The sequence below is a fragment of the Mustela erminea genome, chromosome 11 (assembly GCF_009829155.1).
Source record: "Mustela erminea isolate mMusErm1 chromosome 11, mMusErm1.Pri, whole genome shotgun sequence".
Lineage (NCBI taxonomy): Eukaryota > Metazoa > Chordata > Mammalia > Carnivora > Mustelidae > Mustela > Mustela erminea.
The window spans coordinates 51794937-51819047 of NC_045624.1; the positions used below are offsets into that span (position 1 = coordinate 51794937).

The window sequence follows — 24111 nt, forward strand, 5'->3', positions numbered from 1 at the left end:
TGGGTGAAAAGCTTGTGCAATAGAATTTTGGAGCAAAAGCAGTGCTCTGGAGCTAATGAGTGGCTTTTAAGTATAGCACATACATGGCTGGGCTCCAGGTTAGGCCTTGATCTTGAATAATACACTGAACGGTGGGTGGGTGTGAGGGAAACCCTGGTTTGCCCTGTGGACACTCCTGCCCCACTGGACCCGAGAATTGCAGAATGAGGAAATTCCAGGAGCATTTGTAGGGGCACCTTGTATCATCAGTAGCTTGGCAGTATTGCCATGATTTGTCCACCCCACTGTTGAGAAGTGCTAAGGAAATGCAGGTCTGTCACAGGAAACAAATAGTAATGGAGAGAAGGATTCCACTTGACTTTTCTCCCGCCTTCTTGTCCCTTCTAGCACTGTGTCTTAGCAGGGTTCAGGTCTGTTATAGTGGGTTGGTATGGTGAGCATCTTTCCTCTGCCCCCAAAATTCATGCATTTGGCTCTGCCCTTTGTTCATTTCTTTCTCTAGAACTTTCTCCAAGTGAGAGCCGTAAGAATAGGAAGGGGAGACACACTATTTTCTTGGCATCTTTTTTTTTTTTTTTTTTAAAGATTTTATTTATTTATTTGACAGAGAGAAATCACAAGTAGGCAGAGAGGCAGGCAGAGAGAGAGAGAGAGAGAGAGGAGGAAGCAGGCTCCCTGCTGAGCAGAGAGCCCGATGCGGGACTCGATCCCAGGACCCTGAGATCATGACCTGAGCCGAAGGCAGCGGCTTAACCCACTGAGCCACCCAGGCGCCCTTTGGCATCTTTTTTTTGAAAACAATTTAAAGACTAGTATAATCCAGTTTGATGTTCTCATTTTTTCTTTCTTTCTTTCTTTCTTTCTTTCTTTCTTTTTTTTTTTTTTTTAAAGATTTTATTTATTTATTAGACAGAGATCACAAGTAGGCAGAGAGGCAGGCAGAGAGAGAGGGAGAAGCAGGCTCCCTGCTGAGCAAAGAGCCCGATGTGGGGCTCGATCTCAGGACCCTGAGATCATGACCTGAGCCAAAGGCAGAGGCTTAACCCACTAAGCCACCCAGGCGCCCCTCATTTTTTTCTTGATTGTAAAATTACATATTCATTGTACAAAATTTGGAAGGAGAAAAGAAAGAAGAAAAAGTCTTTCTCCCCAATGGCAATGTGGTTGAATTACTCATAGTTCACTTTGGTATGATACTCATTTTTCAACATGGTTGGATGGTGGTGTGTGTGTAAGCTGATATCCTGTTATGTTTTAAATGTGCTTTTTAAGAAAAATGAGCTGTAATTCATGTACCATAAAATTCATATTTTAAGCGTATAATTCAGCATTCTTTAGCGTATTCACAAGGTGTAAGGAGCTATCGCTGCTATTTAATTCTTGAACATTTTTCATTATCCCAAAAAGTAACCCCATAGCCAGTAATAGTCACCGCCTTTCCTCCCTGGTGGCCTCTTGCAGCTCCTGGCAACCAGGTCCTGCTTTGTCTCTATAGATATGCTTGTTCCGGACACTTCATATAAACGGTACTATGTAATATATGGTCTCTTCCTATTAACATTTTGAAGGTACATCCATATTGTACTATGTACTTCATTCCTTTTCATGGCCAGACAATACTCCAGGGTATTGTTACCATCCATTGTTATACCATCCATTGTTACCCACTCATCACTTTCAATATTTTATTATGAAGGCCCCATAAAGCCCAGGAGAATAACTAATGCACATCTGAAGGTCTAATTCTTAAGGGAGATACTCTCATCAATACTGACTTTGGAGTCAAACTCTCTTCTGCAGCTGTTTTTATTTTTTCATTTTTAAATAAACTTCAGATAGGGGTAATGGATAAAATGCCAGCCTCTGGGATTGTCTTTTACCACTTTGGGAGGCCACTGTGATCTTGGGTATTTTTCACTTCATTAGATGAGTCACTTTCTGGTTCGTGCCTTCACCCATAATAGTGTTGGAATTGTAATTAGGCTTTTGAACTGCTCTTTCTTTTCCTTTAGTCATTTGTAGCTGTTTGGCTAGATAATCCCTACCTTTCTGCTAAAGGAGTAAGTAAGTGAGTAACCGAGACTTGTGTTTACTTCTAGGATTCCCTAGCTTTCCATGTTTGGTTGGGGAGTGGGGGACCGAGGCCTGGGAGGAAGGCTGGGCAGTCACTGCTCTCAGTTTTCTGCTGGGCTCTCCCCAGACCCTGTGACATGTTGGGGTAGGTCACAGCTTACGGTTCGGGGTTTGGAGGATGCTGTGATTGCAACTGAAGAAAAGACAGCAGCTTCATAGTTCGTACTGTGGAAATCTATCTGGCAGTTAAAAAGAATAATGTAATTTTGTGTTTACCAGCCTAGACTGGTCACCAAGATGACAGATTGGAGGGGGGAAAGGCAAGACAAGTAATATCCTACTTTAAATTACTTAAAATCTGCCTCAGTTTATTCATCTTCAAAATGGGGAAAGTAGCCACATTGAGGAATAATTGAGGAAGTATATATAAGCTGTTTTAGAACTGTAATCGATAGTCTTTACGAAAATTAACTCAACAAAATCATCCTCTCTATGGGTGGATATGTGAATACATAAACATCTACACATACTTAAAAAAAAAAACCAACTTGAGCCAAAATTCACTTAATTGTGAAAGTAACTATGTTGGAGTGTGCAGCTCAGTGGATTTCAGTATATTGACAAGATATACAACCATCACTACAAATTCCAGAACATTTTTATCACTCCATAAAGAATACCCCTGTCAGTAAGCCGTCACTCCCTCTTTCTCCATCCTCCAGTCCCCGGCAACCACTAGTCTACTTTCTGTCTGTACAGATTGACCAATTCTGATAAATGGAGTTGTGTAATATGTGACTTTGTATGTCTGGCTTATTTTCCACTTCACGTAATGTTTCGAGGGTTTATCCACATTATAGCACATATCAGTACTCCATTCCCTCTTTGGCTGAGTAATAAATAGTCCATTTGTGTGTATACACCACATTACCTTACAGCAATGGTGAATGATGCTGTTAGGAACATAGGTGTACAAATATCTCTTTGGGTACCTGCTATCAGTTCTTTTGGGTATATATCCAGAAGTGCAATTGTTGGACCGTGTGGCAATTCTACTTTTAATTTTTTTGAGGAACTGCCATATTACTTTCCATAGAGACTGCTCTGTTTTACATTTCTCCCAGAAAAGTATGAGAGTTTTAATTTTTTCACATCCTTGCCAAGACTTCTATTATTTTTCTTTAAAAAAAAAAAAATTAAAGCCCTCTAGTGGGTGTGAAGCTATCTCAGTGTGGCTGTCATTTACGTTTCCCCAAATGCTGATGATAATGAACATCTCTTCATGGGACACATACTTCAAAAAACATTTCAGGGCACCATCACACTGACAGTGGCTTCTTTGAGAGTTTGGGGTCTGAAAGCAGGTAGTCAGAGGGACCCTAACTGTATATTGTTTGGTGTGTTTTACAAGTGTTGCAGTTAGTAAAATGTAGAGTAAGTTAATCTGTTTGAGGTAATGGAAATACACAGTATTTAGTGCTTGGGACAAGGGCTAGGGAAGCTTGTTGACTTTAGAGTTGATACCAAGTTCTTCACCTACCAAAGGCTGCTTTTGGTCTTCCAGCAAAGAAAGGACTGACTGGGGCGCCTGGGTGGCTCATTGGGTTAAGCCGCTGCCTTTGGCTCAGGTCATGATCCCAGGGTCCTGGGATCGAGTCCCGCATCGGGCTCTCTGCTCAGCAGGGAGCCTGCTTCCTTCTCTCTCTCTCTCTGCCTGCCTCTCAGTGTACTTGTAATTTCTCTCTGTCAAATAAATAAATAAAATCTTTAAAAAAAAAAAAAAGGACTGACTGACTTCAGTCTGTATCATTATATTTTATTTTAATTGTGTGGGAAAACGAGGCAGCTTCGTTAGTTGACCAAGTGGTTAAAAGTGTGAGCACTGGAATCTGATAGCTGGTTTTAAATAATTTCTTTGTCATTTAACTATCCACATTAAAACAGTGTTAACTTCCCCATGCCATAATTTATGCATCTATAAAATGGGATATTCCTTTATGGGATTGTGTGGAATTAAATAAGTTAAAAACAGGTAAAATATTTAAGACAGCTATTCTACTGGAAAGCACCCAAATGTTATCACCCATAATTCATGGGTGATGTAGTTGGAGAGGAGAGCTTGGCTTTAGATGATAAGCAGGTCACATGGGGCCTTTGGGGCACTTGTTAGGGATCTTGGATCCTTTCCCAAATACAAAGAGAAGCTCTTAGAGTTTGTCATAGGGTGTAAGTTGATTAGTTCAGCTTTTAAAAATCAGTCTAGGTTAGCATGGTCCAGTTGAAAGAAAACGCAGGCCACTTAAACAATTAAAAATTTTCTAGTAGCCATGTTAAAGTGAAAAAGAAAACACGTGGGACACCTGGGTGGCTCAGTTGCTTAAGCGGCTGCCTTCAGCTTAGGTCATGATCCCAGGGTCCTGGGATCGAGTCCCACATCGGGCTCTTTGCTCAGCGGGGCGCCTGCTTCTCCCTCTGCCTCTGCCTGCCTCTCTGTCTGCCTGTGCTCGCTCATTCTCTCTCTGTCTCTGACAAATAAATAAATAAAATCTTTAAAAAAGAAAAAGAAAACACGTGAAAATGAATTTTAATAGTACCCCTTTGGTTAACCTAATATATCCAAAATATTATAATTTTAACATGTAATCAGTATTTTAAAAATAGAATTTTATATATTTTGTACTAAGCCTTGAAAATCTGGTGTTTATTAACTGTTAAAGTAGGTTCCACACCCTCTGTGGAGCCCAGTGCAGGGCTTGACCTCACCACCCTGAGATCAAGACCTGAGCTAAGATCAAGAGTCACACACTTAACCGCTTGAGCCACCCAGACACCCCTGGTGTTTGTTTTACACTGAATGACATTGCACATGTGGATTGGTCACATTTCGGGTGCCCAGTAGCCACATGTAGCCTGTGGCTAGCACACTGACAAGTGTGAGTGTCGCTGTTTGAGAGTGAATAATTGGAAGCAGAAATGAATACGGGGAGACAGCTTACGAGTATGTTGTGGTAGTGTGGAGTGAGATGTTGGAGGCTGTTCTACCGTGGCAGATGAGAGAGCAGGGGGTAAGCCCAGAGCAATGTGGAGGTGGACTTTCATTAATGAGCTTCAGGGGGCTGAAGGTAAAATTTTCGAGGCTTGAATGAGCAAGGCTTTTTGCATTTGTAACTCTAGAAAGTATCACCACTGACTATAAAAAGCCATAAAGGGAGAAAAGAACACAGCATTGGGTCTGGGCATGGATGTTGATCATAAGGTTTCTCCCAACAGGAGCTCCTGAGGCTTAGCTTCTGTGCCTTTTTTTTTTTTTTAAACCCCCAAACATTTTATTTATTTATTTGACAGAGATCACAAGTAGGCAGAGAAGCAGGCAGAGAGAGAGAGAGAGGAAGAAGCAGGCTCCCCGCCGAGCAGAGAGCCTGATGCGGGGCTCGATCCCAAGACCCTGGGATCATGACCTGGGCCTAAGGCAGAGGCCTTAACCTGCTGAGCCACCCAGGCGCTCTGCCTTCTGTGACTTTTTGAGGTCTGTTTGTACATGGTAACCTGGACCGTTACCTATTAGTTGCTCGATCACGTGATGTTATAGAATCCTTAGTTATTATCTCCTTCCTATGTTAGAGGATCTAACTTGTGGAAGTTGAGGGTGGCAAGAAAGTTGTGAGGCTTTGCTCTCTGTACCTCTGATGCTGAAACATTCATGGGGGGTGATGAAGGCTGAGATGCCCTCTGGGTGTTATCAGTGATAAAGATGATGGGCCCTGTGCCTTATCAAAGATCTGATCTGTGTATGTGGGCTTTCTTGAGTTGAAATTGTTTACAGAGTTTGATGTGAGAAAATGGTTTGTTACTCAAATAATTATGGTGGTAACACTTTAAGGAAATCCTCGTTAAGGTGAATATTTCTTTAAATTTGTTTCTATCTGAGTTTTTTAACCAGTATTACAAATGCTTATTGGGGCCTGCGATGTAGAGTTGTTCTTGGTTAATGTAGCTAGTCCTCTCATAGATGATGTAAAAGAATTGAAACTTCTGGAATGATTTTTATCCATAAATATCAACAAGTGAGTTCTGTTTCTATGAAATGTGTTGAGCTGTATTTGAAGGATGTTTCTCACATACCTGACTCTCCAAAGTTGATTCTGTGGAGGTTTTTCTCCATGTTCTTGTTGACATGGGGATTAGTAAAAAATAGCTTCTTTCTTGGAGGGGTGCGGAGACGAGGTGATTGGGTGATGGACATTAGGAGAGACAGTGATGTAATGAGTGCTGGATGTTATATACAATTGATGGATCACTGAACTCTACTTCTGAAACCAATTACACATTATATGTTAATTAATTGGATTTAAATTAACACCCTCCCCCGCAAAAAAGAAAAAGGAAATTAGGTCTTTTTAGATGTAATCAAGTTAAGAGGTGTCCTATGGGATTAGGGTGGGATCTGGGTCCAATGGCTGATGTCTTTATGTGAGAAAGGAGAGGCAGATTCAACTGCAGAGACACAGAGGCCCAGACTTGGGGGAGAAGGGCCCTGTGCCGATGTGGGCAGAGAGTGGGAGAGTGGGGCTGTGCGGCTGCAGGCTCGCAAACAGCAGGGATTGCCAGCAGCGACCAGAAGCTGTTAAAGGCAGGGAAGGATTCTTCTTGGGACCTGCAGAGGGAGCAGGGCCCTGCTGACGCCTTGATTTTGGACTTTCGGCCTCCAGAACTATGAGAGGAACACATTTCTGTTGTTAATCCTCCCGGTTTGTGGTATTTTGTAATGGCATTCCTGGGAAAGTCGTGAGTGCTCTTGACAGCTACGGGAATAAAAGCGCTGAGAGAGTCAGTAACTTGCTCCCAAAGAAAAACCAGCTTCTTTCTGGGAATCTCTCTCCAGTGTCTGAGTGTGGTTTTGGTGTTTGGAATATTTATTATTGTGTGGGTGTGTGTGCATGTGTGTGTATTTTGGTGAAGTGTGTGTTGGGGCAAGAGAGCATTAAATATCCTGATTTGAATTTTAATTTAACTGGTTTTTATATAATGCTTGTGACTGTAAACTTACATATCTTTTTGAATGAGTTCATGATTAATACCTGTTCACTTATAACACTTTGGACTTGTAAAGGAGCCTGAAATTAGTTTCCTTTGCTTGTAGAACAAAAACTATTTGGTGGCTTCCTTTTAGCCCTTTTATTTTTGTTGTTGTTCCTCATTGAGCTAATTGTATGGTTCTCAGGTAACAAAGCTATGGTCTCTTTCCTTACAAGTTTAGAGACAAGCGGAGCTCTGTGGGGTGGAGGCTGATAAAGGTGGTGGGGCATTTCCAGAGGCATTTTAAGAAAAGAGTAGCACACAAGATAGTAATATCCAGCATTGCCCCATCATCTTCTGAAACACATGCATGTAAGAAGGACTTGGATTCTATTATTGTAGATGTACTATGAGTTTTCTTAAGTGTGGAAGCCAGTATAACCATTAGGAATAGATTTTTTGTGGCACACCTGACAGTTACATTGCTGTGATTAATAATGGCTAGTCTAGTGGGAGAATAAAGATCAGTGAAGAGAGGATAAAATAACATTGCTTTCATTTCTAGGATTAGGTGAGCTCAGGTGCTATGGAAACGAGGGTGCTTTACCAAGTCTTGAGGATGTGACTAGATGGGGCACTAGGTATGTGGGAAGTACATTGAAGAGGATGGAAGAGGAAGGCAGTACCAAATCATTGGTACTCCTCCACCATGCTGAATTTGTGACAATTTCTGTCATAAATTTGAAGCCACTGAGGAGTAGTAACTTTAAGCAGAAGAGTGACAGGATATGGTGGTGGACTGGAGGCAAGATGTCAGTCGGACCCTCAGTTCAGCTAGTTCAGAGGTGATGGGACCTCATGAGCTATGGGTGTAAAGAATCAGCAGTTAGCAGAAGGTTTATCTGCAGGGCATGCATTGCCCGTGAATGCCCACAGGGGAGCTGCTGAACTCCAGCTTGTCTGGTCAGGGGCAGGAGTGGTGGTGTTGAGGTGGTCTGCTGTGGCAGAGGAAGTCTGATCTTGTCTGAGGCACAAAGATAGTTTTCCAGTTGTCTTTATCTCAGTGTTCTGTGTATGAATAAACCAGCCTACTGGGTTGAAGAGGGGCATGAAGAAACTTAGCTTGATAAGGGTGGTGGTCTCAGGAGAGTGTACATAATGGCAGAACTGATAAAATTTTGTGCAGTTCATTGCATTTCAGTAGCTCTTCAAGGCTAAAAAATCCTAGACCATATATATATATATATTTTATATATAAAAAAGCAGGAGGAGGGAAAGGGAGAACCAGGCTCCCTGCTGAGCAAAGAGCCCCATGTGGGACTCAATCCCAGGACTTTGGGATCATGACCTGAGCTGAAGGCAGATGCTTCATCGACTGAGCCACCCAGTCGCCATGATTTTAGTTACTCTTGACAGCTTTATTGACATTCAATTCACATAAAATTCACCCATTTACAGTTATGGTTGTTTTTTGGTGTAACAGATGCATGTACCCATCACCACAGCCAATGCTTATCAGCTTTCTTATCATCTCAGAAAGAAGCCTCTTCAGCTATCACCCTCTACATTCCCACTCACCAGCCCTATGCAACCACTAATTTACTGTCAGTTTTTATAGATTTCCATTCTCTGGACATTGCCTACTAGCAGAATCACTTAACATGTTGTTTTTGGTTTTTGGTGATTGGCTTCTTTGACCTAACGTTTTCAACATTGATTCATGTGGCGTATGTTAGTAGTGAATTCTTTTTAATGGCCAAATAATATTCAGTTGTATGGTTGTACCACATTTGTCTCTCCATTCCTCACCTTAGATTGTTTGCACCCTGTACAGTTATGAATGACCTTAGTTCTCCACAGCTATGTGAAGGACACCGATAATCTTTGCATTTATTGTGAGATGCTATTTGTATATGTGGATGAACTTTTTTGAAAGGCCAAATATTTGAGATTTTTAAGTCCTGAATATATAAAAAAGGGACATTCCACCAAGACATTTCCTCGGAGGCTTTAATTTGCTTCGATGCCTTCTTTCCCCTCCGGTTGGAATTTAAAACTTAGTGACGCATAGAGACATGTTTCCTTTGTGGCTCGAGTAAAATAAATTCATTTAGGATTGAGAATTGAAGAGATTTATGGAAATGTTAGAAATGTGCAATGGAAGTTTTTATTTTACTTTTTACCTTCAAACAAAGCTGTTAAATTTAAAGCATGGGTGGTGGAAATAGATGGGATAGGTAGAAACTACAAGATGTTCTAGCAGCTGAAAAGAAACAAGAACCCAGGGCATGGTGGTTAAGTGACAGGTAACAGGAATGTTTGTCTTCCTAGTGAATGCAGGATGAATCAAAATGTCCAGACTTTCTTAGGGTTAAGTTATTTTTAGTCTTTGGAGGGTTGAAGGTTTGGAGTGGCGTGAAACAGTCTGGTAGTCCTGTTTGACATAGCATATTGAGACAAATGCTTGCCTGGTGCACTTAAAAGGAAAATTGGTTAGTATAGCACCATTTAATCATTTGGGGGTTGGAAGCTCTTCCAGGATTTGGGAATCAGATTGGGCTATTAGAAGTCCTTCTTCTGTCTCTCAGTTGTGATGACCCCCAAAATTTGTGCATAAAATTTTGAATTAAGACATCAAAGGCCCATTGAAATTCATCTTTGGAGTCTAGATAAAACCCCTCAGGTTGTGGTGTTAACTTGTTTCTTAACTAGGTACCAAGACTGATGCTGGACCTGTTTTTTGTTTGTTTTTAGGATTATAGTGTTCTCTTGTTTTGTTTAGAATCAGGTTTATTTAAATACAATTTACATACAGTAAAATTCACCTTTTTAGTGTATATAGAATTGTAGTTTCTAATTACCTTTCTAGAGATTTTACACACAGGATCATTGACAACTAATAGCATTTATTATTAGCGATAAATGATAAAACTACCAGCAGTTTTTTTTGTTGTGTGTGTTTCTTTCGTGAACTCTGTAGCCAACATGGGGCTCCAACTTAGGACCCTGAGATCAAGAGTTGCATTCTACCAGCTGAGCCATCCAGGTACCCCCAAGCAATTTTGTTACAAAAACACTAAGCTTTCTATAATATATGCAGTGAAAATTACATTTCCTTGATTTTTTAAGTTAAAAAATTATATCATTTATTTAATGCCTGTGTGTATGTATATATTATATATTTCCATATAAATGTGTGCATGTATATATATGTATAGTAGTACAAGTTAAGGTAGTGTAAGCTAAAGTGTATGGAGACTAATGTATTACTGAACAAATTGCTTTTAGGAAAAATTAAGAATGATGTTTATTTAACACTAAATTGGCATTTATCCCAACTCCTTAAACCCCTTCTCTACCACTACTACATCAAAACTGTGGTATAAAAATAGGTAACTAGGGGCGTCTGAGTGACTCAGTGGGTTAAGTCTCTGCCTTCGGCACAGGTCATGATATCAGGGTCCTGGGATTGAGCCTCCGCATCGGGCTCTCTGCTCAGGAAGGACCCTGCTTCTTCCTCTCTTTGCCTGCTGCTCTGCCTACTTGTGATCTCTCTCTGTCAAATAAAATCTTAAAAAAAAAAAATAGGCAACTCTTCCGTTCACAAATAAGTATTAGCCCTATTTAAAATGGGGGAAAATATTAAAGTGCATCCCCAGACAAACCTTACTATAAATTTCAAACTTAAATCAGTAAACAAAATAAACCCCTGAAAGATACCACATGAGGGAAGTGTTTGTTATGAAGAAATTACGTAAAAGTTTAGTAGGGAATTAACAACAAAAAAAAAGTTAGTGTTTCTTAATGGTTTACTGTGTTCTTGGGGGTAGAAAACATTCTCGAGGCATTGTTCTTTAATTTTGCAATTAAATTGTTGAGTAAGTGGTTCACTATAAATTAATAAAAACTTGTTTTACTTTTCAAGAAAAGCTTTACAATTCTTGGAAGCTAAGGACAGTTGAATTTGGTTTATACTGATGAGACCATGAGATGTACATCTGCAGTTTATACTATAAAAGAATTTAGTTACTGTTACTGTTTTAACAGCTTCTCTTTAGAAAAAACATGCACAGTGTAATAATAATGCAGCTGCAGGAAAGATGGTAAAAACAGTTTCAAGCTATACATTTTCCAACAGTGTTAAATTAATTTCAGTTCCGTTAGGTTAATCTTTAAGACTCTGGTAGAAAATCAACTATTCTTTTTATTTTGCCAGTCTGCCTTGAGAGTAGTCTGTTCTGATTTGCTCGAAATAGCTGTGAAAGGAAGTTCTTTGAAAAGGAACATCTCAAAGATAAAACTTGACTTGGGACCTTATCTCCTAAGACGATGTGTTGATATATATGTATGAGAAATACGTAGCTCTTTCTCCTCCAGCTTTAGGAATCAGGCGGCTATGGTTTTGAATCCTTGGCTGAGCCACTTAACTTCTTGGTTAGCCGTAGGAAGTGAGTTAAAAACCAGGCATTTGGGAATAGGCAGGGGAGAGAAGCCCACTGTGCCCCTCTATGGTACCTTCCCTGCTTCTGTAGTCCCAGAACCCCAGTTAATTTTTTTTTTTTTTTGCTCATTTCCATCACAATTACTTTGTGATTTTAAAAGGTATTTCTGACCTTGTTAGTAACTTTGGGAAATTGAAAATCTGTAATTTTTTCTCGCCCTCCTGATAGGTGTTGGATAGTTTACTAGTCCAGTATGGAGTGGTGGAAAGCTGTGAGCAAGGTACATGTCTTCTCAATTGCTTTCAATTTGTAAAAGGAAGAAAATAGAAAGAAAACTAACATTTTTTTCTCTTCACTTTTCTCTTCCTCTAGTGAACACTGACTCGGAAACTGCAGTCGTAAATGTAACCTATTCCAGTAAGGACCAAGCTAGACAGTAAGCAGTTTGGAACTTTTAATCTATATATAATAACTAGGTTAAGTACAGTGCTTATATTTTGGGCTGTTGGGTAGCGGAAATAAGTTTTATTTTGCGAAGTTTGACCCTGCAATTTTTTTTTTTTAAGTTTGAATGTCTAATAAGAATCAGCATTGGTAAAGATTTATTACATTTTTAATATGTCTTTAATGCCAGTAATAGAGTGACATAGTGTGAAGCTGAACTACATCCTGTTTGCAAAAAGCTCTGGGCCTGGGTATCCTTGCCAAATTATATAAAGACTTTTTTTTTCTTATCGGTATGTTACACACAGTATTGCTATTTTATGTAAAGCTGGTAAGTTGAGCACGTGTTAAACTAACACCCTGTTAAATACTAAGTTTTCTTAGTAACTGATTTTTCTAATGATTACTATTAAATTTAGGAGTGTGCAGACATTGGATCAGTGTAATTTGTCTTTAGATTCAAAAAATAGATTCCAGTGCAATTGACAGACAGAACTTCACAGATGAAAAAAACTCCTCTAGGAAAAGATAATTCTGTAGGCTTTGGAGTGATCTAATGAACTGACTGAGCACTAGACTAGATGAGGATGTCACAAAGACTGGCTTGAACAGAGCTACTCAGAACACAAACACGGAGGAATGGCTTGCTAGGTGCCTATAGCCCAGTGCTGAGGGTCTGGAGACCATGGAAGTCTTACCCACCTCTAGATACACTACAGGCAGGAGCAGACTGCCTGTCCTCTGCGTGGGAAAAGGTGAGAGGAAAGACCATACCATGCTCCCTGACCCTGAGCCCTGAAAGAGAGAAGGTTTGCTGCAGGGCTGGGAATAGAGCTAGGTTAACCAAAGGCAGTACCCACTCAAGGAGGGACTATGAAAGGAAGGATAGGACTGGGAAAGAGATGGAAATTCACATAACACAAATGGAGCTTCTTCTTCTTCTTCTTCTTCTTCTTTTTTTTTTTTTTTGGTATTAAACATGTAATTTATTGGTCTTTTGGGGGCATTTGATGTATCTCCAGTGTATTACAACGAGGCATTAATCTTGTCACTTCATCAAAATTAAGTGGTTTGTTTTCGTGACACTGCTGAGGAATCAGTTGTTTCTGCAGAGGTTCAAGGGAAGGGCCTTTTGAGAAATGTGTAAGTTCCTTTGTGTATCTACAAAAGCTTTATTCACTTTGTTAACGTTTTCATTATTCACAGTGTTTATCTCCTTAAGGTTAGTGGTAACTGGTTTTGCTTTGTTTTTAGACTTAAGAGTTTTTTTGTCTGGCTATATGAAATACATTCCTGGACTTCTACCCTCTTAGTTTGTTCTTAGCCATTGTCTTCAGTATCCTCATGCTGCAACTCATGCTCCAGGTGACGCCGTCTACACACAGGAACTTATTTTTTTTAATTGATAGTACTAACATGGTTCAAAATGTTAAAGGTGCAAAGACGTAAATCTTCCTCCCAATATTGTCCCCAATTACTTTGTTCCCTTCCTTGGCGGTAACTACACAGAAGACAAACAAGTATATATTTCCCCCTCTTCATGCACACGATACTCTAACATTTGACTGTTTCGTACATGTAAATATATTTCTTAGAGTTGCATAGAATTTGACTGTTGGGATATGGAATGACTTAGTGCCAGGTTGGGTATTAAGTTGTTTTAAGATTCTAACAGTTATGAACAATCTATAGTGAATTCCTTTTTGCGTGTCATTTTGCATGTGTATGAGCACAGCTATAGGTTAAATTCCTGGAATTAAATTTGCTATATCTAGATGTATTTGCTTTCTTTTTCTGTTGTTGCATACTGACAAATTATCCTTCATAGAGTTTGAAATATTTCAAATTCCCATCAGCACTGTGAGAATCTGTTTCTCTTTATTCTCCCTGTCATGGTGCTTCATCAAACTTTGCTGATCTAGTGGGTAAAAAGTAGTAAATAATTATGTTAATTTCATATTTTTTCTCCTAAATGAGAATTTTTTCTCCTAAAAGTGAATGGGATTCACTTTTAATGTTTTAACATGAAACTTTGAATATGTTTCAAAGCACACATTTGAAAAAAGTTTATAAGAGGTGTTTGGATATTACAGAAATTGTAGTGTAAGTTGTAAAACTGGCTTTAAATAAAAAAAACTTTTTCTTCAACCATATCATGTGAGGGGAAAAACAGGAAAGTAGATTGGGGCATCAAAGTGAGGGCAGTAAGACTACAGGGTTCCATTTTGTATTCTGTATTTCAGTTTTTACAAAGATCTGTATTTTGAAGACTCTGTAGAGTCAACTCTGTGTTAGATGGAAAATATGAGATAACATGTTAAACCGAAGGATATTTGGAGGTAGAGGTCTGTCCTAGTTGTCTCTTTGAAAACTTATTGAGGCCAGGTAAAGGGGGAAGTACTTAATTTAACAGTTACTTAGTTGTAAGGAGATGTAACTTACATAGCTTTGAAGACCCCTAGAAGGAACTTAAGTAGGAACAGGTTGACATTTAGCACTTCCCTCCCTCTTCAAAAAAATACTCAACTTGTTAAGAAGAGTACGAATACAGGAAGTATAGACTGGCTAGTCAAGGCACAGTTACTGTGGACATTAATCCTAACATGACAGAAATGCGAGTGCAGGGACAGTTTAATCTAAAGGTACTTGGTTAGTGGTTGTTGGAAATTGGCAGGGTCCTTTGGTACCAAAGAGGGAGTAAAAGACTAGGAATTTGTAATTTAATAAATTAGGTAACCTGAGCAAATAAATTGGGCATTTCAGTGAGGGAAATTGTCATCATATCCCTTATTCTAATAGTTAATCAATTAACAATTACTGATTACAACTTTGACCAAAAGATTCCAGCGAATAAAGGCAAAGTCACTGTCCTCAAGGATGTGCCTCCCTATGGTGAAAGAGATTAACCGAGGGGGAGGGGCGTCACTTGATTTCAATTCCTCTCCAAGTTGTTTCCTTATAAACGTATTGGGGCTTCTCCCCCTCAAGAATTCCTGAGATCTAAAAGAGTTCGAAAATAATGGCATCTTCAGAGAAAGTTAATAGATTAAAAAAACGGAAAAAAATTTTTTGAAACAATGTTGTGAAAGTTGTCCATTAAAAATCTCTAGAAAGTTTTTTTTAAAGATGTGGAGTATATTCTTACTCTGTGAGGAGAATTGATTTTGAGAGGCTTTGGATGCAATGAAGAAAGTATGGACTCAGTTTGGCTATCTCGGACATTGCTGCTGTGAACACTGAGGTGCATATGGCCCTTAAAAAAAAAAAAAGCAAGCAAGCAAACAAGCATGGACTCTGGAGTCACACAGCTCTGAGTGTAACCTTGACCTCTCTGATTCTCCATTTTTTTCATGAGAGTTGACAAGAAACAAGTAGATTCATGCATATACACATATACTTAGAAAAAGCAGTCTTATCAAATGGCCTGGCACAGAGATACCCAGTAAAGAGGGCCTCACCTTCAACCTTCTGTTTCTGGATTGTTTCTAGAGCAGCTTCCAGTAGACTGAGCTGGGGAAGGTTGGTCCCTTTGGTACTTGCTCCCCTCAACCCTGGTTGCCTGCTCTCTGGGCTCCAGAATGACTGCTGCCTACAGTGGCCTGATAGGATTTCACCAAACCCTTTCCTTGGCAGCCATCCAAAGCTCATGCCTTCAGGTAATGAGAGCTAAATTGATAATCTCATTTGACTTCTTTTTTAGCATCTGTTACCAGAGAGTGCATGTAACTGAGATGTGCTTACCCAGGTGGGAGGAGAGGGTGGGGACTATATTCCAGAGTCCAGTTCCATGGAATGGACTCTGCACCACCACTTTTCTCACTGTGACTCTGGCCAGATTAATCTATTTTAGTTCACTCCCATCTTGTAAAGCGGGAGTCATTATAGTCCTTAGCTCATGAGAATGTTCAGAGAAACTAAAATAATGCCTCCAAAACACTTGTGATCATACCCAGAAGGTAGTAAGAGCTCTAAAGGTAGCCACTATTATGCATTTTCCTAACATTTTCATTGCTATTGGTAATACCCTATTATTTATTGTATAGTATACTTCATTTTGGATAATGACTGGCCACCGATACTCAGGAGATTGGGCCCTAATTTAGAAACATTTGTGGCTCCTCTTTGTTACTTAAAGCTCTATGAATGCCACTTTTAAGAGGATTCTTGAGTAAGACTGTGTCTCTAGAATTTAACATAGAACTTCCTGCCATCTTCTGGCTAAGAAAAATCAAAGGTTAATAATACATACATTAGGGATGCCTGGGTGGCTCAGTTGGTTGAGCTGCTGCCTTCAGCTCAGGTCATGATCCTAGGGTTCTGGGATCGAGTCCACATTGGGCTCCTTGCTCAGTGGGGAGCCTGCTTCTCTCTCTGCCTCTGCCTGCTTGTGCCCTCTGCTGCATAGCCAGGTTGTTGGAGGTTTCTTTTTTTGCTTTTAGAACCAGTTTAGTAATAAATCCTTCGTAGGTAAATATTTGGGCTTTGTCCGTAATAGCTGCCTTAAGCTGCATCCCTGCAGTGGTATATTACCAGATGTTTACTAATCATGGCAGAATTGTGTGTCTCAACCTCTTATTTATTTTTTTCGACCTCTTATTCTTCCTACAAGGAGAAAACAGAATGGTTTGACTTTCCAATAATGGCTTAACATCCTTTTGTTCAGAGCTATGTGATACACACTAGGGAGGTCTAGAGTTTTAGAGTCTGAAGGGACTATGAGTCTGATCTTTTAGTTTTGTCTGTGAGGAGGCTAATGCCAAACAAGAAAATGACATTTCCAAGGTTACTTGGCTACTTATTGTTCAAGTTAGATTGGAATTCTGATCCCTGGTCCATCGTCTTTTGTACTACTCAGAGCTGTATGTGTTTACTCTTGGATAAGTTTAACTTCTCTGGGCCCCAATTCTTCTTTATCTCCCTCTTCTTCATCCTTGAGTTAAACTACTAATTCTCTATGTCAAGGCCCTTTCACCTCTACACTGTGACTTACCCTGAAAAACTTCTTATCAATATGATTAAGTGCTACCAGCTAGCAAAACTACTTACTACCTTCTGATGACTCTTAAAATCGCATCAGAGCAGAGTCTTATAATGATGGGAAACAGGATCCTGAGGTTGCCCTTGCTTGATAAACATCCTTGAGTTCTCTTGAACTGAAACACGTATTTTGAGTAATTATGATAATTGTTTATCATACATCTTGCATGAACAGTAGGTCTGGTGAAAATATTATAATGTTAGCAGACCCCCTGATGACATAGCTGAATTTTAAACTTTGGACATAAAAAGGCTAAAGTTAATTGACCTAAAATTTAAAAAACTTACCACCTCTAATCATGATGAAGCCGTTGTTTGCAGTTAGGTTACTCTTGTACCTTCTGAGCTATCTCCAAGTTTGGAGCACTGTGGTTGGAGGGGTCTAGACTCTTGTTTGGCAGTTAGACAGGGGGATACACAGAGTATGTGCTGAGTGCCCTCTGATAGGAGCGGTCTGAGTTTGGAGCATTGGGGACCCAGCTATGGACTGGCTTCTGGAGCACCATGCTGTCTGACCTTCTGAGGGAGTTTTTTCTTTTCCCCCAAACATCTTTTTTTAAAGCAAAGCAATGAAGTTTGGAAGTGAGTTTATGCCAGGTTGAGAGAGCTGTTTCTTGGGGACACGTGTGACTTTATTCATATAATCACCAGGCGCTTCTAAGTGTTCTGGGGTTAACGTGTGTATCTGTTTATCCCTACAGAGGAGGAGGTCCGTGTCTGTCTATGGATGGTCCTCTCTCTCTCAAGAAAGAAGTTATTTACCTTTTTTGGGTAACATTACTGACTTATCTCCACCAATTTTACTTGTTTCCTTCTGAAGTTAGCAATACTCAATTGTATAGTGGGAAGGAATATTATTGCAAACTATACTGCCTTTATGCCCACAGATACAGTTGATCCCCTCATTACTGCATTCAGCTTTCCTTTTTTTTTTAAAAGATGTATTTGTTAGAGAGCATGGTGCATATGTGCGCAGGAGTTTTCTGGGAAAGGGCAGAGGGAGAGAGACAGACTCCCCACTGAGCACAGAGCCTGACACGGGAATGCAGGGCTTGACCTCACCACCCTGAGATCATGGCCTGAGCCGAAATCAAGAGTTGGATGCTTAACTCACTGAGCCACCCAGCTGCCCCTTTCCTTATGGTTTTGAAAGAACTGCCAGTGATCTGTTTAACCATGGCCTTTGAAATAGTTAAAACTTGCTTTGAATGAATATCTAATTGGTTGAAACTTGTGTGCAATTCTAGCCTTTTTTTTTTAAGATTTTTTTATTTTTATTCATTTGACAGACAGAGATCACAAGTAGGCAGAGAGAGAGAGAGAGGGGAGGAAGCAGGCTCCCTGCTGAGCAGAGAGCCCAATGCAGGGCTTGATCCCAGGACCCTGGGATCATGACCTGAGCCAAAGGCAGAGGCTTTAACCCACTGAGCCACCCAGGCGCCCCCAATCCCAGTTTTCTATAAGTATACCTCATAAATGTTAATAAAATTTCTCAACTGTTGTCATCTTTTAGAATAACCAAAATATTTTTTTGGCCCTTACTCCACATTTTCCTCTAAGTAAAAAGAGGAGAGGGAGAAAGGAACAATGTGTTAACCTAAGGTTCTGTTATCAGAGCATTGGTGAAAGTTGTGCTATATGTGCTGGTATTGCCCTGTGAAACTTAGGATAAGAATATCCTCTGGAGGCCCTGGGTGGCTCATTCAGTTAAGTGTCTGCCTCTGGCTCAGGTCATGATCTCTGGGTGCTGCTCAGCGGGGAGTCTGCACCGCCCCCCCCCCCCCCGCCTCTCCCTGTGGCTGGTGTGCCCCCCCCCTCAGTCTTTCCCTCTCTCAAATAAAAAAATAAAATAAAATCATTAAAAAAAAAAAAAGGAAAACAATGTTCTCTGAAAAAGAGATCATTGAGAAATATCCCAAGATGTATTTGGTGGGGAGGGAGCAAAACCAAAAACTATATTAAGATCTCAATTATGCTTTTATGTTTTTAGGTATCTTTTTTTTTTTTTTTGGAAGATTTTATTTATTTATTTGAAAGAGAGAGCATGAGGCGGGGGGAGGGTCAGAGGGAGAAGCAGACTGTCCGCTGAGCAGGGAGCCCAATGTAGGACTCCATCCTGGAACTCCAAGATCAAGACCTGAGCTGAAGGCAGTCGCTTAACCAACTGAGCCACCCAAATGCCCTTTTTTAAGGTATCTTAAAGCAATTTTTAATTAAAAAATTACTGAAATATTGTTAATTTAGAACCACACACTGTTTTTACTATATTTGTGTTCAAATTATGTATGTGTGCATTTGTCGGTATAATTTATAATTTTTCTTACTTACCAGTTTTACTGAGAAGTAATTAACAAAGGACTATATAAGTTTAAGATGTACATCATGACTTAACATATATGATGAAATGATTACCTACTAGGCAAACTAGTTAACATCTGCCATCTCAGATAGAAAAAAAAGAAACCATTTTTTTCTCCTGATGAGAATGTTCAGAATCTTCTAACAACTTTCAGATACACCACACAGCAGAATTAACTGTTATTATGTTGTACATTATATCCATAGTACAGGAAGCTAAAATTTGTACCTCTTAAATTTTTTTTTTTTAAATTTGAGTATAGTTGACCCACAATGTTACATTAGTTTCAGGTTCAATTACGCTTTTAAAGGGGGTACTGAAAATATACACACGTGTGTACATGTATGGAAAGTACTGGTCCGTTTGCAGACATTTTCACAGTTAACATTGATTGTGGGAAGGGTCTTGGGGGAGTTGATGCAGACAGAGAAATTTCTTGTTATTTGTATATTTCTGTTTGATACCAGCTTCATAATCTGGGTTCATTCTGTGCTCTAGGCACTGTGGGACAGTGATGCAGCAGAGGATTCAAGGAAGAAGAGAGGGCAGAATTAGGGGTCCTGAGAACATCTGCATGCCCTGTCTGCCAATTGCATGCTTACGGTGCCCTTTTTGATGTTAAAACTACTGCTTTTTTCCATCTTTGCATCCGAGTCAGAAACTGAATCTGCAAATAAGGAAAACAGTGTGTGAACTAGAAATGACCACTCTGAGCAACTAGAGAGAAACTGCTTCATGCCTGTTTTTCTTTCCCTGCCTGGGCTAAAGTCAGTGCCCATTGGAACACAGTCTGAGCAAAGACTGTGTAACCCTACAGAAAAAGTGTGGGATCTTTACATGTTTTTAATTTTGTTATACACTGGGGAGTGTATGTTCTTAGAAGTGTGCTTTTGAAATCTTGGCCATATCTTGTCTATCAATTTTTTGTTGAGTTGTCCACTTATAAAACATGTAGGTAAGTTAGAACACAATAATGTAGATGAATCTTGTAAGTAAAAGATGCCAGGCACGATAGTACTCATATATGTATACTCCTATATACTTCTTAATATGAAGTTTGAAATAGGCAAAATTAATCTGTTGGGTTAGAAATCTTGGGGAGGACTAATTACTGAAAAGAGGTTTTAGTGGGGCTTCTGGGGCATTGGTGTCTCCTAGTTCTGGATCTGGGTATGCACGTTCAACTTAAGAAAATTCATTGTGCTGTATGCTAAAGATTGGGTACTTTTCCATGATAAGGTTTAAAAATGAAGAAAAAAGTGGAACTCCTCTGAAAATATAGAGATGGGTGGATAAATGGATGCATGGATGCATGGATGGATGTATAGATAAAGAAGAAAATAGCTTCATTTGCTCTTTTTGGTTCACCAGCACCCCTGCCTCTCTGCCCCAAATCAGATCATAAACTCCACAAGGTCAGGGAATGCTGTTTTCTGAGGGACTTGCTCATGATGGGCGCTTAGAATTTATTGACTAATTGATTATCCTGAGAAATAATTTCTGTGACTCTCCTGTAAATGGTCTAGGGAGATTTGTCCTTAAATTCTTACAGTGTTCTAAGACTGGCGTTTTTTTAGGAGGGTGAAGTGAGAGAAGTACATATTTGTAACGTCTTTTCTGTTCTGATTTGGAAAAACAGGACAAGACTAAGACTGCCCACTCACTTCTCTTGCTATTTGGGTACTCATAAGCTGTTACTAACCTTACGGTAGTAACATTTTGTTAAACTCTTTCGAGTAAGCTTTTTTATTTTCTGCTTTTCATTGTAGATGGTAAATATGTTCTCCTTGGAAGCTTGGTCTTTTGCGCGTTGCGATTGTGTGTGTATTGGGGGGTTGGATTACGTGTGTTAAGGGGTTGCTGCTTATTCAGTGGCTTTATACAGAAGTTTTAGAACTAGTAACCCCGAGTGGAAGAGATGGGTATTGCTTTGCTGAAAGTTTTATAGAGCTTGATTTCTCTTCCCATACTCTGCTCTTTGTCACCTTCCAGAGCATTAGACAAGCTAAATGGATTCCAGTTGGAGAGCTTCACATTGAAAGTGGCCTACATCCCTGATGAAATTGCCTCCCAGCAGAACCCCTCGCAGCAGCCCCGAGGTCGCCGTGGGTTTGGGCAGAGGGGCTCATCGAGACAGGGGTCTCCAGGATCAGTCTCCAAGCAGAAACCATGTGACTTGCCACTACGCCTGCTCGTCCCCACCCAGTTTGTCGGAGCCATAATAGGAAAAGAAGGCGCCACCATTCGGAACATTACCAAACAGACTCAGTCTAAGTGAGTACTGGTGAGGCCGCAGCAGGTGTTGATGTTCTCCCCTTTGAATCTTAATAACAGAGTAAGTCCTTGTACTTGGTGTCCTTCTCTATGTGGCTATGATCCTTCCTTGCACAGTAGTTGGGAATCCGGAAAAACCCTGTGATTTGATACCTTAGTGTTCACTTTATATAAATCTGAGGCTTAATCTCAAAGAAAAGTTCAAATTTGCACACATGAATGGAAAACAAATGATCCCTAATCCACTTCTGATGGGGGAGGCACTGATGAATAAAAGGGCCACTTCTTGGTTGTTTTCTGCTCCCCTATCCACACCCCTATCCCCAGGAATACCTGCCTGCAGTGTTTTTGGAAATAATTTTCTGGGTCCCGTACAGAGATGGTTTTTCAGTCTTGCTTTACTTAAGTAAAAAAATCATCCAGCTTATGTTCCAAACTTATCCCATGTTTAAGCCTTGCAGTTAGATTGACTTTTTTTTTTTTTTTTTAAAGGATGTTTGATAGCTTTAATAGGCCGATTTTAAGGGATTGGAAGATTCTCCATTAAACATTAGTGTTCACTTTGCAGGAGTAGAAAGCCGTATAAACAGAGAGTAGCCCCAGTGCTGGCACATGGTTTGGTATGTCATATTTGTCTGAATGAAATGACTGGTTGTAAATTATGTTCAGTGCCCTTAAAATATGGCTAAGATACTCTATCAATTTAAAAGCTTCAATGAATTATATGTTAGTTGTTCTGCTTTATTAACCATCCTGTTAGGCTGTGTGTGGAGATTTTGACACAAAGAAGCTTAGGAATGAACGGTCTTCAACCCTATTCTGTAAAGTGCACTAGGCACATCTCTGGGCAGCAGCTGCCGTATTTTCTGAAGAACACGGAGTGCACTGGGGAGAAGTGGCCATGTTACTCTATGCAAAAGAGTATGGAAATGGCCTTGGCCCAGCTACAGAGAGCTTTTTAAATTTAAAGTAAGGAAAATTATTTCATGTGGTCCAAGCAATTAAGCAGTCTTTTCCTGAAAGTACGGCTATGGTGCTGTGAGTATCTTGCCTATGTATGTTTGTTCCAATAGGCTTACGAGGATATCCATGTTTATCATAGGCACCATGACTTTGTTGAGCTAGCTGGCTCATTTCTCATGCAGAACCCAAACAAACTGTGCTTACTGGTGTTGTTGCACACCCACTCTACCTGCAGACTGATGTCTGACCCTGCTTTCCCCAACCTTCCCCCGCTTTGAAGCCGGAGGTGTTAGATATGGATTACCTTTGTGCTAAATCAGTGGTCTTTGACTTCATAATATTGGGAGTGGGGAAGACAGGTGAACCAGAGTTGGGGTCAGTTTTAATCTTATTTGCCTGGTTTTAATATTAAAATTCGAGGGATCCTTGCTTTTCTTGATCCACTGTTACCTGCAGAAACTAATTATTAAATGGTTTCCCTTCCTTGTCGTGTGGCAGATTAGAGTTTTCCTTTTAAAGCTACTCATTTCCTTGTCAGAGGAAAGGGCTTCTGTTATTTAAATTGAACTGTTTGTTTTATTTAAAGCAGGAAGATGGAGGATGGAGAGGGAAGGGAAGCAATTTTAGTTATATCCGATGATTCATTTGCAGAGTTCTGCTGGTGGATTTAATTAACTCTTGCCATTGAACCTGGTCATTATTAGATCCTGTTTCTGGAATGGTCTCAGAGGGCTACCCTGATCTGTAAAGCAGTATTTCTTCTCTCAGAGGATCAGAGTTTTGTAGTCCTTAACACAGTGAATGGGTGGAAATAAACTAGAAGGAGGGAGATTAATATGTTACCTACTAGAAGATAAGCAGTACTTACAGTGGCGGGGGATTGAAACAGTGGTTAGAAAGATGATTCCTGAGATTGGGACTGTTCCCTGAAGCACTTTTTAATTATTTCTAAATGTCCCTTATTTGTTTCATTTTTATATCGCCTTTTTCTTTTTTTCTAAGGGTTTGGAAATTTTTAAAAATTGAAGCATAATTACCATACAGCATTACATTGTTTTCAGGTGTACAGTATAATGATTCAACAACTGCATACATACTCAGTGCTTACCATGTTAAGTGTCCTCTTAATCCCCTTTATCCTACCCATCCCCTCACGTACTTGTTGCCCTTATTTTTTAGTCTAGGTTTTTTTTTTTTTTTTTAAAGATTTTATTTATGACAGAGAGATACAGCGAAAGAGGGACCACAAGCACAGGGGAGCTGGAGAGGGAGAAGCAGGAGCCTCGCCGAGCAGGGAGCCCGATGAGGGGTTTGATCCCAGGACCCCACAATCATGACCTGAGCCAAAGACAGAGGCTTTAACCCATTGAGCCACCTACGCACCCCTTAGTCTAGGTTTTAATTCTGAGATAAATCACCAGTTTTCAAACATTTAAGATCATGAAATCCAAACCTTGACTTTATTGGTGTGATGAAGTGGTCATTCTTCTTATCTTTTAAACC

The 24111-nt window shown here is 39.9% G+C and overlaps 1 protein-coding gene and 1 pseudogene across 3 annotated transcripts in view; one reads left to right on the forward strand and one right to left on the reverse strand.

Annotated features, from left to right (window-relative positions):
• Positions 1–24111, forward strand: part of IGF2BP3 (insulin like growth factor 2 mRNA binding protein 3) — a 140812-nt gene that overhangs the window by 86189 nt on the left and 30512 nt on the right. For all 3 annotated transcript variants that reach the window (XM_032303934.1, XM_032303932.1, XM_032303933.1), the window contains exons 4-6: positions 11760–11811; positions 11904–11967; positions 21364–21645. In XM_032303934.1, the coding sequence (XP_032159825.1) occupies positions 11760–11811; positions 11904–11967; positions 21364–21645 (398 nt within the window). The remainder of the gene's footprint in view (positions 1–11759; positions 11812–11903; positions 11968–21363; positions 21646–24111) is intronic.
• LOC116568517 lies at positions 12924–13303 on the reverse strand (annotated as a pseudogene).